Source organism: Eschrichtius robustus, chromosome 2 (assembly GCF_028021215.1).
Source record: "Eschrichtius robustus isolate mEscRob2 chromosome 2, mEscRob2.pri, whole genome shotgun sequence".
In the NCBI taxonomy this organism is placed as follows: domain Eukaryota; kingdom Metazoa; phylum Chordata; class Mammalia; order Artiodactyla; family Eschrichtiidae; genus Eschrichtius; species Eschrichtius robustus.
In genome coordinates this window covers 117,929,006-117,941,512 of record NC_090825.1, presented here as the reverse complement: position 1 = coordinate 117,941,512, position 12,507 = coordinate 117,929,006, and the positions used below count along the sequence as shown (strand labels likewise).

At 41.4% G+C, this 12,507-nt stretch overlaps 1 protein-coding gene across 2 annotated transcripts in view; it reads right to left on the bottom strand.

Annotated features, from left to right (window-relative positions):
• The window catches only part of LOC137759609 (protocadherin alpha-13), a 152,143-nt gene that overhangs the window by 28,538 nt on the left and 111,098 nt on the right, over nt 1–12,507 (bottom strand). For both annotated transcript variants that reach the window (XM_068536035.1, XM_068536036.1), the window contains exon 2: nt 1,902–1,960. In XM_068536035.1, coding sequence (XP_068392136.1) covers nt 1,902–1,960 — 59 coding nt within the window. The remainder of the gene's footprint in view (nt 1–1,901; nt 1,961–12,507) is intronic.

Sequence of the window (12,507 nt, the reverse complement as noted above, 5' to 3'; positions counted from 1 at the left end):
AAGCACAGAGTCCTAACCACTGGACTGCCAGGGAATTCCCAATACCCTCTTACTCTTTGACTTCAAACAACATATCTAGTGCAAATTCACTCATTAAGCTGTGCCTTACTGCTGTTCTTCCCTTCATCTACACCCTAGAATCTTCTCTTTTTTCCAAATATTAATATCCTTTGGGTGTTGGTGGATTCTACCAGCAAATTGTATGGGTTCAATTAGATTCACTCTGAAGATGGAACTACCCTAGGAACCAGCTCAGCTCAAAGCAGAATTTTCAAAGGAACAGGCACATGATATCTGAGGCTAGAAAGGCCAAGAAGCCAAGCGTATGTGTGAAAAAGATGAGTGTTGTTTAAGTTCACAACTTTAACATATGTTCCATGTACTACACTGTGAGGAATAAATAACATTTAGTTTTAATTTTTATTTCATTTCTTATCCTACTTGAATCTCATAATATCTTAATTGAAACCTGAATAGAAACACATGTGGCTTTTTTTTTTCATTTGAAAATGGAATAAGGAACTGATATAGTTTAGTATTTTATTTTAATATAGTTTTAAAGGTGCATCTTATAGCTTTGGTACTTTTCAAGTAAAGCGCTAATTCAACTGGGACAAAAGAAGTTGGTATTGTAAACCATATTTTTTCCTATCATATAGTCCACCACAATAGCTCAGATGCAGGCAAAAGCATAAGCTGGTTTCTAACAAATAGAAAGAATCTTTCTGAAACCTAGTATTCTGGTATCTGCATAAGTGTTTCTGGCCTAAAGTTATGACCAGATTCCAATGTGATGTCTCACCAAGCCAACTACTGATCTTCAGTTTTCACTGATTGCTTCTCATTTAGAAAGGGCACCCATTATAATGATTTCTGCTCAATTTGTAATGTAATGTTTGGAAACATGTTGATTTATTTTAATTTAATGTGTTTTTAACGGGCTAAAACTAATTTTTCATTAACTCAATACATACTCTGTAAGCTCTCTCTTTAGAAACTGATCAAGGTTTGGTGACGATCTACTCAAGAGTTGCCCAGATATTTTGAGGGGCTTAAGTCTGGAGTTTATTTCTTCTTTAAAACTAAGTTATTTTGGTGGTAGTGAACACTAGTTGCTTGGCTCTCTCCATTTGGTTTCCCAAAGACACAAATAATGAATCTTTTATTTGGCCCTGTGGCATGAATACTAGATCAGGTCTGGGAATAATGGTAGTTAATCAATTACTGTCAAAGAGACAAAGTAGAGAAGGCAAAATTATATTTAATCTGAGTTTTAAAGTAATGTTATTACTCTAGGTTAATTTAAAAGTAAGCTAGATTTGGTCTCGAGATATTCAATAAAGGCCCTTCACATGGCTCATCCTCTGAAGAGCTCTTGCCACTGAGGGCAGGCAATAAGATAGCAACAAGATGGAAAAGATAAGGAGACTCTAACAGGGGTGAACATGAACAACAATTATTGTGGTTAACAGGATATAACAGTCAATGTGTGATGGAAAACCAAGGTAGACAACAAGTGCATATATATTACACAATGTACTCAAGTCTGAAAGCATCAGTATTCATTATAATTTTAAGGGAAGGACAGAAAGTACAGATGGGGAAGGGATGAAAGAAGTTGAAGCTACTTCCTTATAGAAATTTTAATGAGAGAAAGTAAACAGTCGCCTGTATCTGTGATTTTACAGGAGATTCTTATTTGCCGGCACTTGATAAGCGTTTGGCGCTGACCGCTTGCAGTGTTTCAAGGAATAGACACGGAGACATATAAACAACTGCATTCCCCTGGCAAAGTATCTAAGCTTCTCAGTTTTGACAGCTGCTTCCGGCCTATGAAGACAGTTTATCTGAGTCATACAGTTGCAGTAACTTCTGAGTGAAATGAGGAGGGAAAGCCATACCTGTGCATTCCTGCTCTCAGGGAGGCAGAGTAACGCCAGTCAGGGTTGGGTTGTCGGGGCTGCAAAATCACAAAGGGAGTTTTTGTTAATATGGCAAAAACGATGATCTCCTAGTGACGATATTCACCGATGAGTTGTTTCTTAAATATTTCCATGTAGCTATTAAAAGTATGGAGGAAGCCACTTCATATGCATCTCTAAGATGATATTCACATATATATAGCACTTCAGGAGAAAATTAAATTAGCTCATCAGGGTCCTTGCACAGATGAAATACCATGGAAAACTGGATTTAATGATGCTGTGAGGACCGGCTTTGGCTTTGCCTTGCTCAAAACAGGTCTATGTATTAAGATACACACTACTATATATGAAATAGGTAAACAAGGGCTTACTATATAGCACAAAGGAACTCTATTCAATATCTTGTAATAACCTATTATGGAAAAGAATCTTAAAAAGAATATATGTAACGGAATCCCTGTACCCCTGAAACCAACACAATATCGTAAATCAACTATACTTCAATTAAAAAACAGAACAAAACAGGTCTATGTTCCTAAAGCAGCATTAGTGGAAGGACAGTCTATTCTGAAAGAGGAAAAGCTTTCATTGTTTTTGCCCTCAAATGCCCCGTTAAGGGAACATCCCCAGTTTGGTATTCTAGCTATAACAGGGCACACAGCTACACAAATTCTGCTGTTCTGGCTGGACTGCAGAGCACTGCAATCTGCTGCTGACTTTGCAAACTGCAGCATGTTTGACTCTGGGCGGATGTGCCCAGTCATAATGCCAGCAACTGATAACAGCCTCTTCTGCTGATTGAAGAGGAATACAAGGGAGAGGAAAACAAACCACAGCGGGGTTTGACCTTGTTGTGCTGCATAATCCTTTTCATAAAATTGTACTTGTTTCCTGCTCCTCTGAGGGCTTTGCCTTCTTATTCAATTACTGTTTGCTAAGCTCTGTTTAACAGGGAGCAGCTGAAACCTAAGAAGAACCTGACTCACTCTGCACCACCTATGTGTTGGAAAGATGCATTGCCCTGTGTCTTCAAACTGTCAATTCAAAGTGGAGGGGACACCGAGGAAAATGTGGGCACCTAAAGACTGCTCTGGAAGTTATGTGCTGAGTAGAAGCTACTCAGGAGTCACTGGGAACAAAATCAATCACCATCACTATCTTGTTATCAATTAGCAAAAATGTTATTATGAAAAACCCATAACAGATGTTCCTCTCGAAGTGTTTTCATGGGCAGAGATTAAAGTGGTCCTGTCACTGAATATTGAGGCCTATTTGAATGGAAAGATGAAGAGATGGAGATTGTATTCTGCATTTTCCTCTGGACTATAATTATATTTGGTAGACACAAGGCCACAGTAATGCCAATAAACTATTTCAAAATGTCAAGTTTGTTCCTGTCATTCTTATAGTTCATTCAAGGGATGCACAGTATTTCATAAACATACTTCTTCACAAGATCCAGAGAAGAAGTGATCAGCATCTCAACTTCCAGACAGACTTTGGGATGGTTAGATGATATTCAACAACTTAGCCAAGTCAAGGCCCAGAAAAAGCTACAACTCTAGGATACTTTACCTCAAATGTCCCCATACACTAACTGCCCTCTCCGGTCCCTTCCATTCTGTTGGCAAGATACAAGCTGCTTCCTCCTTGGTTCTCAAATTCACAAAATGCTATTGATGTTCCTCATAAAGTACCATAAAACTATCTACAGATGAAATGAAGGGGCTCCCATTTTCTATCAGGGGTAGTAGAGGGAGCAAAAGAGAAAATATTTGCAAACCATTTGGTAAACCTGAAAATATGACTGAAATACTTTTTATTAATCGTATCATCACCAGCTTTCCCCTGACCATCAGCAGCACTGGTGTCAGCTTGTTAGCTGTAAGAACCCTCCTTCAAGAAAGACTCTGACATCTGCTGAGCAAATGCTGCCAATTTTTCTATGACTGGGTAACATCCATGATGAAAATTGCTGCAACTTGATCTGGTGAATGAAATCACCAACTTTATTTTGTGGAAAGGCACAGTTCTAGCAGGACTGACCAGGAAACTCAGTCCATTACATAATCTCACTTCCTCAACGACACGTAATTTGTCATGCTGCTATTTTCTATAATAGTCCCTCAGCAACAAGATGCTTCTGAGATTTATTTGCCAAAATCATAGTTATGAGACATCTTACAGCAGTGAGATCAGGCAGGGAAAAGGTAAGGAAGAAAGTAATTAATATGTTTTAGGTAGCCACACAATACTAGGCAATGGAATAAGCACTTTATACATATTACTGCATTTATCCTAACACCTTTGTTAGACCATAAACTTTATGAAAGGGATTATATCTTTGTTTATAATACATACTGATATTCTCAAATATTCATAATACATAGCTATAGCCTCAGAAGCTAGCAGGGTTCAGGTATTTGATAGGTTTTTTAAAGGCTTTCGAATAAATTAACTACCATACAAGGGCAACACTATCGTACTTAAATTACAAAAATTAGAAATGTGGAACTTTAGAGAGATTAAATTACCTGCCTGATAGGTAGGTTTGGCTGATAGTCATCTTTAGGTACCCCTAACGCGAAAGTCTGTGTTTTAAATAAATTTGCGTGGAATGACAGATATATATTTTTCTCTTTTTTACTTCTGACTTTCCCAGATTGATTTATTTTAAAATGATACAAAATTAAATGTAATAAAATGTACGTGGGTTTCATGTGAACTTGGAAAAATTGATTAAACTTGGAAAAATTGAAGCTGAGAGGTTGACTGCTGATATACCTAATATAATGAGACATATGTTTAGTTCTCTAGTACTTGGATGGTACATCCCTGGGCTTTCCTTAATTTCTATTGGTGAAAAGCCCAGTATGTTCTGTTGTTTCAAAGCGTAGCCCTTCAGTAGAATAAGTCATGAAATTCCAGACGTGGAAAAACTGAATTAGGCAGTCCACGTGGGTGATGTAGTATTATTGAAGAACAAGAATCCATTTGTTTCTATCAAAATTATAGCTAAGACTTGATTTATTCTGTAATGGTATTATTTATACTATGGAATATTTGAGCTACAAAAGGGTGAATCACCTCTTCCAAGACAGATTTGAAATAAAATAGGTTTAAAATACCCTATGTCATTCATAACACCATAGGACTACTCAGTGAAGTAATATGCTATCTTCTTATCATGGAAATCCATGAAGCTATCAATAAATGGTCCTCTGAGAAACAAGACTACATGTAGCATCTCCTTTTCCTTCCTAGGAGGAATCTATTAAAGATGTAGCCACTGCAAATTTTTCAGTGATATTTTGTGAGCACCGATATAAATTATGATAGGCAAAATCCTAAAATGGCCTCCAAGATCCCTACACCCTACTGTAAATGCCCTGTATAATCTCCAAGACTGAATATGAGGGGTCTTACTCCATGATTAAGTTATATTATACGGCACAGCTGGCTTTGAAAAAGGGAGATTATCTGGGTGGGAATGACCTAATTATACGAGTCTTTTAAATCTGGGTCTAGAGATCAGAGACAGAAATCAGAGCGATCTGAAGCATGAGAGGAATTCCGTGTGAGAAAATATTCTCCACTGTTAAAATATTGGTAAGGACCTGAGAGCAACTTCTAGGAGCTGAGAGTGACCTCCAGCCAACAGTAAGTAAGAAAACGGGGAGCTCAGTCCTCATGGAACTGGATTCTGCCAACAACTTGAATGAACCTGAAAGCAGATTCTTCCCCAGAGCCTCCAAGAGAGAACTCAGCCTGGCCAACATGTTGATTTCAGCCTGGTGAAAACCTGAGCAGAGAACCCAGTCACAGTGTGCAGGTAATAAATGAGTGTTGTTTTTACACACTAATTTGTGGTGATTTGTTACAAAGCAACAGAAAATGAACACATAAACTGTTGGTCATGAAGGCAAAAAGGAATCTAACATCTAAAATAATCATTGTTATGTTACATATTAGTCTTCTAGTAAATCAAAATGAAAAGATGATAAATATGAGAAGTCTAGGTGAATACTTACTTCTAAAAACAGTCACTTATAATCCTAATCCACAGAGCAGGAAAATAAAATACACATCACTTTAAAACATACCTAATGGGTTCTACTACAACAGAAAATGCTAGGTTTGCTTAATTCTGGACGCACAGCCTGCTAGTGCAGCAGTTACTCTCTCACCCACAGTTTTACTTCCCTGGAGCCCAGAGTTCTGACCCTGCAAGGCCAGAAAGGAACTGATGTCGCTTATGTGCCAAGGGACTAACATTTTTCTTCGATTTTTGCAATGTTGGAGATTTCTCTGCATTTGTCGAGTTCAAATCCTCGAAAGACAAAAACTTGTATAGTTTTTAGGCTAGCAGATTTAAAACACTGCTAAGGAATTCTCTTGACCTTTGATTTTTGAAATCATGCTTTTACAGTACTCAAAATATTATTATACGAATAAGCCAAATTTATATTCATACTGTAATATGCCCAGGAACATGGAGCCAGGTGAAATTTACAAAACTCATATTCAAAGACACCTGTAAATCCCCATTCAATTCAGCTAAACCTCTGGGCTTGGTGATGGTAATTTTTCATCAAACGTTTGCAAACAGACATCATCCTGACCTCTCACTGAGAGCAAAAATTGGTGGCCAACCAAGGCAACTATCCAGAACCAACTCTGCTATTCTGTCAAGCAAACAGCATGCCAGTAGACAATTTGTAATATGCCAGGCTGTGTCCCTGCAGAGTGTTCTGAGTTAGACCAGATGCCCATGTGCAGGCTCAGTCCTGGGTCAGACCAAAGGGTAGGCCAATGACATTCAAGCTACAATAAATAGATTTCTTCATCAGTCAGGATATGTGCAAGATAAAGAGACAGAGAGGAGCTCAGCCATAATTCCATCTAGCTCAGCAGATCTGTAGAAAAGGGGAGGAAGGGGGTAATTTGAAGAAATTAACGTATTCTCAGACCAAATAAAATAAACCTTTTCTCAGAAGAACAGTCTTATAACCAATACAGAAATGGCAAAACAAAACAGCCCCACCCATTCAAAAGTGACCATCAGAGGATGGAAGTTCAGATACAATTTCTTTGCCTATTCTGACCACTGTGCAGTTTTTATAAATTCACCACGATGGCACTTTACACTAAGTGTAAGTTCTGATCCAGGACAGAGTCAGTCACCAGCTAGAAAAGTCAGTCCTGCAAGAAATAAATTAGGTGCCACTGAAAGAAGGGTTCACCCTTCAAAGTTACCACAACTGGAATTAGAGTGAATATGTACGCACAGTGGCAAAAATAACTGAAGATTTGGTGACTACAACTTGCTTTAAAATAAGTGAAAGTGAATGTAAACTTAACTCATTTCTGCTACTCTTTTGTGATTTCCACATCTTGTGCCAGCTGGTCCCACTGAGGCGCAGTTGGACGAATCTGCCCAGAGCACTCAAAGTGACTCATCAGCAGTCACAGGACCACAGATGCACAGAATCCACCTTAAGGTTTGGTTCCTTTTCTTGGAGATTCTGAAGAGGGTGCCAACCACATTGAACACCAGCTTTTCAGAGCTCTCCAAAGAGAAATTCTGCCCCACTGCTAAACAGTTACTTCAGAAACCTCACTGCACAAGTGGCTCATGAAATAAACTCACTGGGGGTAAAATCTACCAAAAGATTAGCCTGATGTTAAATACTGATATTTAATAAGCAACAAGAGAGAAATTAGAGAGAGAACAAAGATAAAAGATCTGAACAGGTTTTGCCAACGGTACAACAAATAAAAATATCCTAGCTTGGTGGTAACGTTTTTACTCACTGATCCTCCCATTGGTGACCTACTTCTATGCAAAGAATTCCTCTTTTTCCAGAGCAGTTAACTGACACTACTAGGTGAATCAGTGGTAGCCTGAATGCCTGAGGATCCCATATCAAAAGGAATATAAACATTGGGATTTCTATCTACTCATACTGTTTCAAAAAGCACAGTCTTTGGAGTCAGACAGATATGACTTAAAATACCACTAGGAGAGTGACTGTGTGTGTTACTTAACCTCTCTGAGCTTGTTTCCTCATGTGCTAGATGTTGATAAATATTTGTTTAATGTATGACTTACAGGTAATGAAACCATACATATATTGCAGTACAGAATATTTTTGTATAGTAGGGTGGTCAGTGAGCGCAAATTCCCTTACTCATCCTTTCCGATCCCCATCTAATTTTAATGTAGGCACATGGAATCAGTTGCACCCCAGGACTCTCCTGCCATCTGCAGTGACTGGGTGGGGAAGAAAGAAAGCCTAACATGAGAATTTAACAGGTTGATCTAGCAGTGATGACTTTCAGAGTTGAGTGATTTTTGTCCCCATTTTGCCATGCTATGACAACGTGACTCACTCTCTACCCATAACCGCAATAATTCCAGGAGCTATAGATCTTAGGGCTCTCTTCACTGGATTTCCAAAAATGTCTGGCAAAAATTTGCCTTTATTAAAATCATGTACTCTCCTGGCAAAATCCCACAAAAGCAAGCACTTTTCTGACATAATTTTCTCCCTAAATGAAAGGTTTGTGAACCAAAGCACATATTAACACACAGGTCAGTATAAGACAGAAATAGTTCACGTATCAAATTGCCCCAAGCTTTGAGTCAGGAGAGAGAGGGTGAGAGTGTCACTCTCCTGCGCTTCCAGCTCACAGCTGGTTGCAACGCTTGCCTGGCCTGCTCTCTGCGCCTCTTTACCACCTGCAGCCACCCCAGGCCCAAAAGGACGTCACAGTAATTTGTTCAGCAAATGTCTACAGCATCCTTATTTAAAATTAAGCCTTTCTACATGCTGCCAAAAGCTATGATCTAAAGAATTCTGGAGGCTCTTTGATTCCCCCCACCCCCACCCGTTCTTCTTAATCTGCAATCTGCCTCCCGTGGCTGCTCAGCATTGACTAACATCAGGCTCTTCTGATAAATCTACCTACAATGTACATGGAAATTCTCTCAATCCATCTCTCTTCTTTTCTGTGCTTATGCATTAATTTCCTGAAGATGAGCATGAATTTAGAATGTGAAACTATGGACATTAATAAAAAGACAACAATATGTCAATGAAAACACATCACAAAAATATAGAAGGGACAAATATTATTAACTCATTTTGTAGGATCTCTGAAAGTCCTAGCTACAAAGTAGTTCTTTGGGAAGAAACAATTCATCACTTTTTATGGGACAAAATTTTGGCTTCTGAAATCCAAGTTTAAAGTATCACAAAGCAGAATTCTATTATTTCAAGCATGCATATGGAGACAAACACACTACACAAACACATGCACTGTCCAACAATTTATATACATCCTTCATATACTGAGCAAACTGGCCTTACACCTACTTAAAACCAGTGTATCTACTAACACCTGTCTCCCTGTCTCTCATGTACAGTAAGCCATCCACTTTCCAAGGCTTTTGTAGCTAGATCCAGAAATTGAATGTGTGCTTTGGAACATGTTGAAGTACCATTTAAAGTACTATCATTTAACTTAAAGACATGAGGGGCTTGAAGAGGCTGCTTCACATCTCATCAAAACCCTAGGAATTCTCAAGAGGAAATCAGAAGATTACATTTACATTAAATGCAGGGAAATCCTCTTACAAGGAGTTCACACAAGGCCAAAAAAGATAACTAGCGGCAGAATTCTTTCTCCCCAACCCCATCTTGTCCTGGTCTTCACCATACCCCCACATCCCTAATCCACTCATTCTACCATCTCCCTGGCCCAACCAGACAAATTGGTTCTTGGATGCCTGCCGTACCATCATTCATCTCCTCCGACAGCCCCAACAGAATAGTTACCACAGTAAACAGCCAAATCAAACTTTGTCTTCAGGGTGAGGTCCACATTCTATGGCTTTATCACCTCTGACATGACTTTCTAGCAGATCTCATCACATTAGTTCAATGCAATTACCAGAAATATTAACTGGATACTTTTCATTGTAGATAGTCCATGGTATAAAAAGGGACAGCATACAGAGATGACCACCACAGCCCCGAGAGGTTTCAGAACTTTTGAAAAACAACTCTCCTGTAGGATTTCAAAAGGGAACCTTCCCTGTAGATGATACAGCACAGGCCATTTCTCCCTGAATCTCATAATGTTACCCTCTATAGCATCATCTTATTCTCAGGCCTATTCTACAGCTCTATCTACAGAGCTGTGCTTTAACACCACATACTTAAGACAAATCCTCATTTCTCAAACAATTTTATGGTCAAGGTTTCATATATCTGAAAAGAAAATGGAAAGTAAAACAATTCTCTAGTCCTATTTTTCTAGAGAGGAAACATAGCAGATTATAATCCAATCACAGGTAATACACACACACACACACACACACACACACACACACACACACACACAGTTTACCAGATAACCCTTGTCATTGTTAATAACTCGAGAAAGCCAACTACATGATACTGCGAGGGGGCGGGGGGAATGTGAAAAATGCATGACTTTGTGAAAGACCCCTTGACTACTATCTCACCTGATTTTGAGAAACAGCTTCGTTTTTTAGAATAATCAGGTTCCCAGCACTCTGCCCACTTTGGCCTGTGAGGTGCCTGCTGTCACCTGCTGCTGCTTGGGCTCCCCCAGGTCCCAGTCCTGTCTGCGCCCCTGTGTTGTAAAACATGAAAGTGTCACTCCCTGAGCCTGCTGTCAGACAGGCCTTGTAGCAGTAGGTCTTGGTGAGGGAGCCGTTCCCTCGCACTTCAATGAAGTGAGGCTGCACTTTGAGGCCGTGTGGTATCCTGGCATCAATATTGTTGTTGGCCTGTTTGTAGAGGTCTGCAGGGCACCTCTCCCTCACTCCACAGAAGCCTCCACAGCACGCAGTGCCATAAGCAGTGTAGCGGTAGCACTTGATGATGCTCAAAACAATGATTGCCAAAAGAAATATAAAAGACACTGTGCTTAATGCTATGATTAGATAAAGTGTAATTTCAGAGTATGTCCGAGGACTTCTCACATGTCTCTGAGTGTCAGGGAGGATTCTGGAAACCCTATCCACCACAGCTACTGTAATGGCCACAGAGGCTGACAGCGATGGCTCTCCATTGTCTCGGACCACCACGGTCAGGTTGAAAGTGGTTCCACTCTCATCTCCCATCTTCCTGGTAGTCCTAATTTCTCCTGTATGTAGCTCTACTTTAAAGAGGTCCAGGTCAGAAATCTGGGCCAGATGGTAAAAGAGCCAAGCATTCTGCCCAGAGTCTGAGTCCATGGCTATGACTTTAGTGACCAGGTAGCCAGCAGGGGCAGTTCGAGGCACCATTTCAATGGCTGCTGACGAATTGGTTGAGGTAGGATATAGGATGTGAGGGGCATGGTCATTCACGTCCACCACATACACGTTGGTGGTCACAGTGCTGCTCAGTGGTGGGCTCCCCTTGTCCCGGGCCTCCACAGTCACAAAGAACTCCCGAAACTTCTCATAATCAAAGGAGTTGACAGCATAAAGGCTGCCACTGGCACTGTTAATGGAGACATAGGAGGTGACTGGCAGCCCTTGAATCTCCCTCTCCAGGAGGGAGTAGGTCACCTCCGAATTCTCCTTTTCATCTGGGTCTGTGGCTTGCACAGTGCAGAGCAACACCCCTGGCAAATTGTTCTCCTCGATGTAAATGGAGTAGGAGTCCTTCAGGAAGCTGGGCGGATTGTCATTGATGTCAGAGATCTCAACCTGCAGTGTCCGCTGGGATGTGAGCTGTGGTACTCCCCCATCAGTGGCTGTCACTGTGATGTTGTAGGCAGCCGCCTGCTCCCTGTCCAGGGGGCCACTCACCACCAGTGTGTAGGAGTTTCCAAAGCCATTCAGTCGGAAAGGCAGTGTGGCCTCCAGGCCCAGGCTCACTTTCCGGTTGGGACCTGAGTCTTGGTCATTGACACTGAGAAGGGCCACAACGGTGTTGGGGGCAGCATCTTCAGGCACTGGGCTGTACAGGTCCGTGAGCACCACCTCTGGTGCGTTATCATTCACGTCCACGATGTCCACCAGCACCTTGCAGTGACCCACCATGGGCACTGGACCCCGGTCTGTTGCCTGCACATAGATCTGGTAGGAAGAGGCCTCCTCATAATCCAGCTCTCCACTTACCCGCACTTCCCCCGTGCTGGCGTCGATGCTGAAGAGCTGCCTCTCCCGGTCCGACGTGTAGCTGCTCAAGGAGTACGTGAGCTCGCCATTGGAGCCCTCATCCGGGTCTGAGGCATTCAGCTTCACCACCAATGTGCCTGGGGGCGCGTCCTCCCGAAGCTGGACGCGGTAAGTGGACTGGTCGAAGGCGGGAGAATTGTCGTTAGTGTCCAGGACAAGCACAGAGATCTGCGCGGTGCCCGAGCGGGCAGGGCTGCCCCCGTCCACAGCTGTGAGAACCAGGTGGTGCAAGACTGCCTGCTCGCGGTCTAGGCCCTTACGCAGCACCAGCTCCAGCACCTTACTGTTCTCCTGCAGGGGTTTCAGGTCCAGCTCGAAGTGCTCGCTGGGGCTGAGCTCGTAGGTCTGCACCGAGTTGGTGCCCACGTCGGGGTCCTG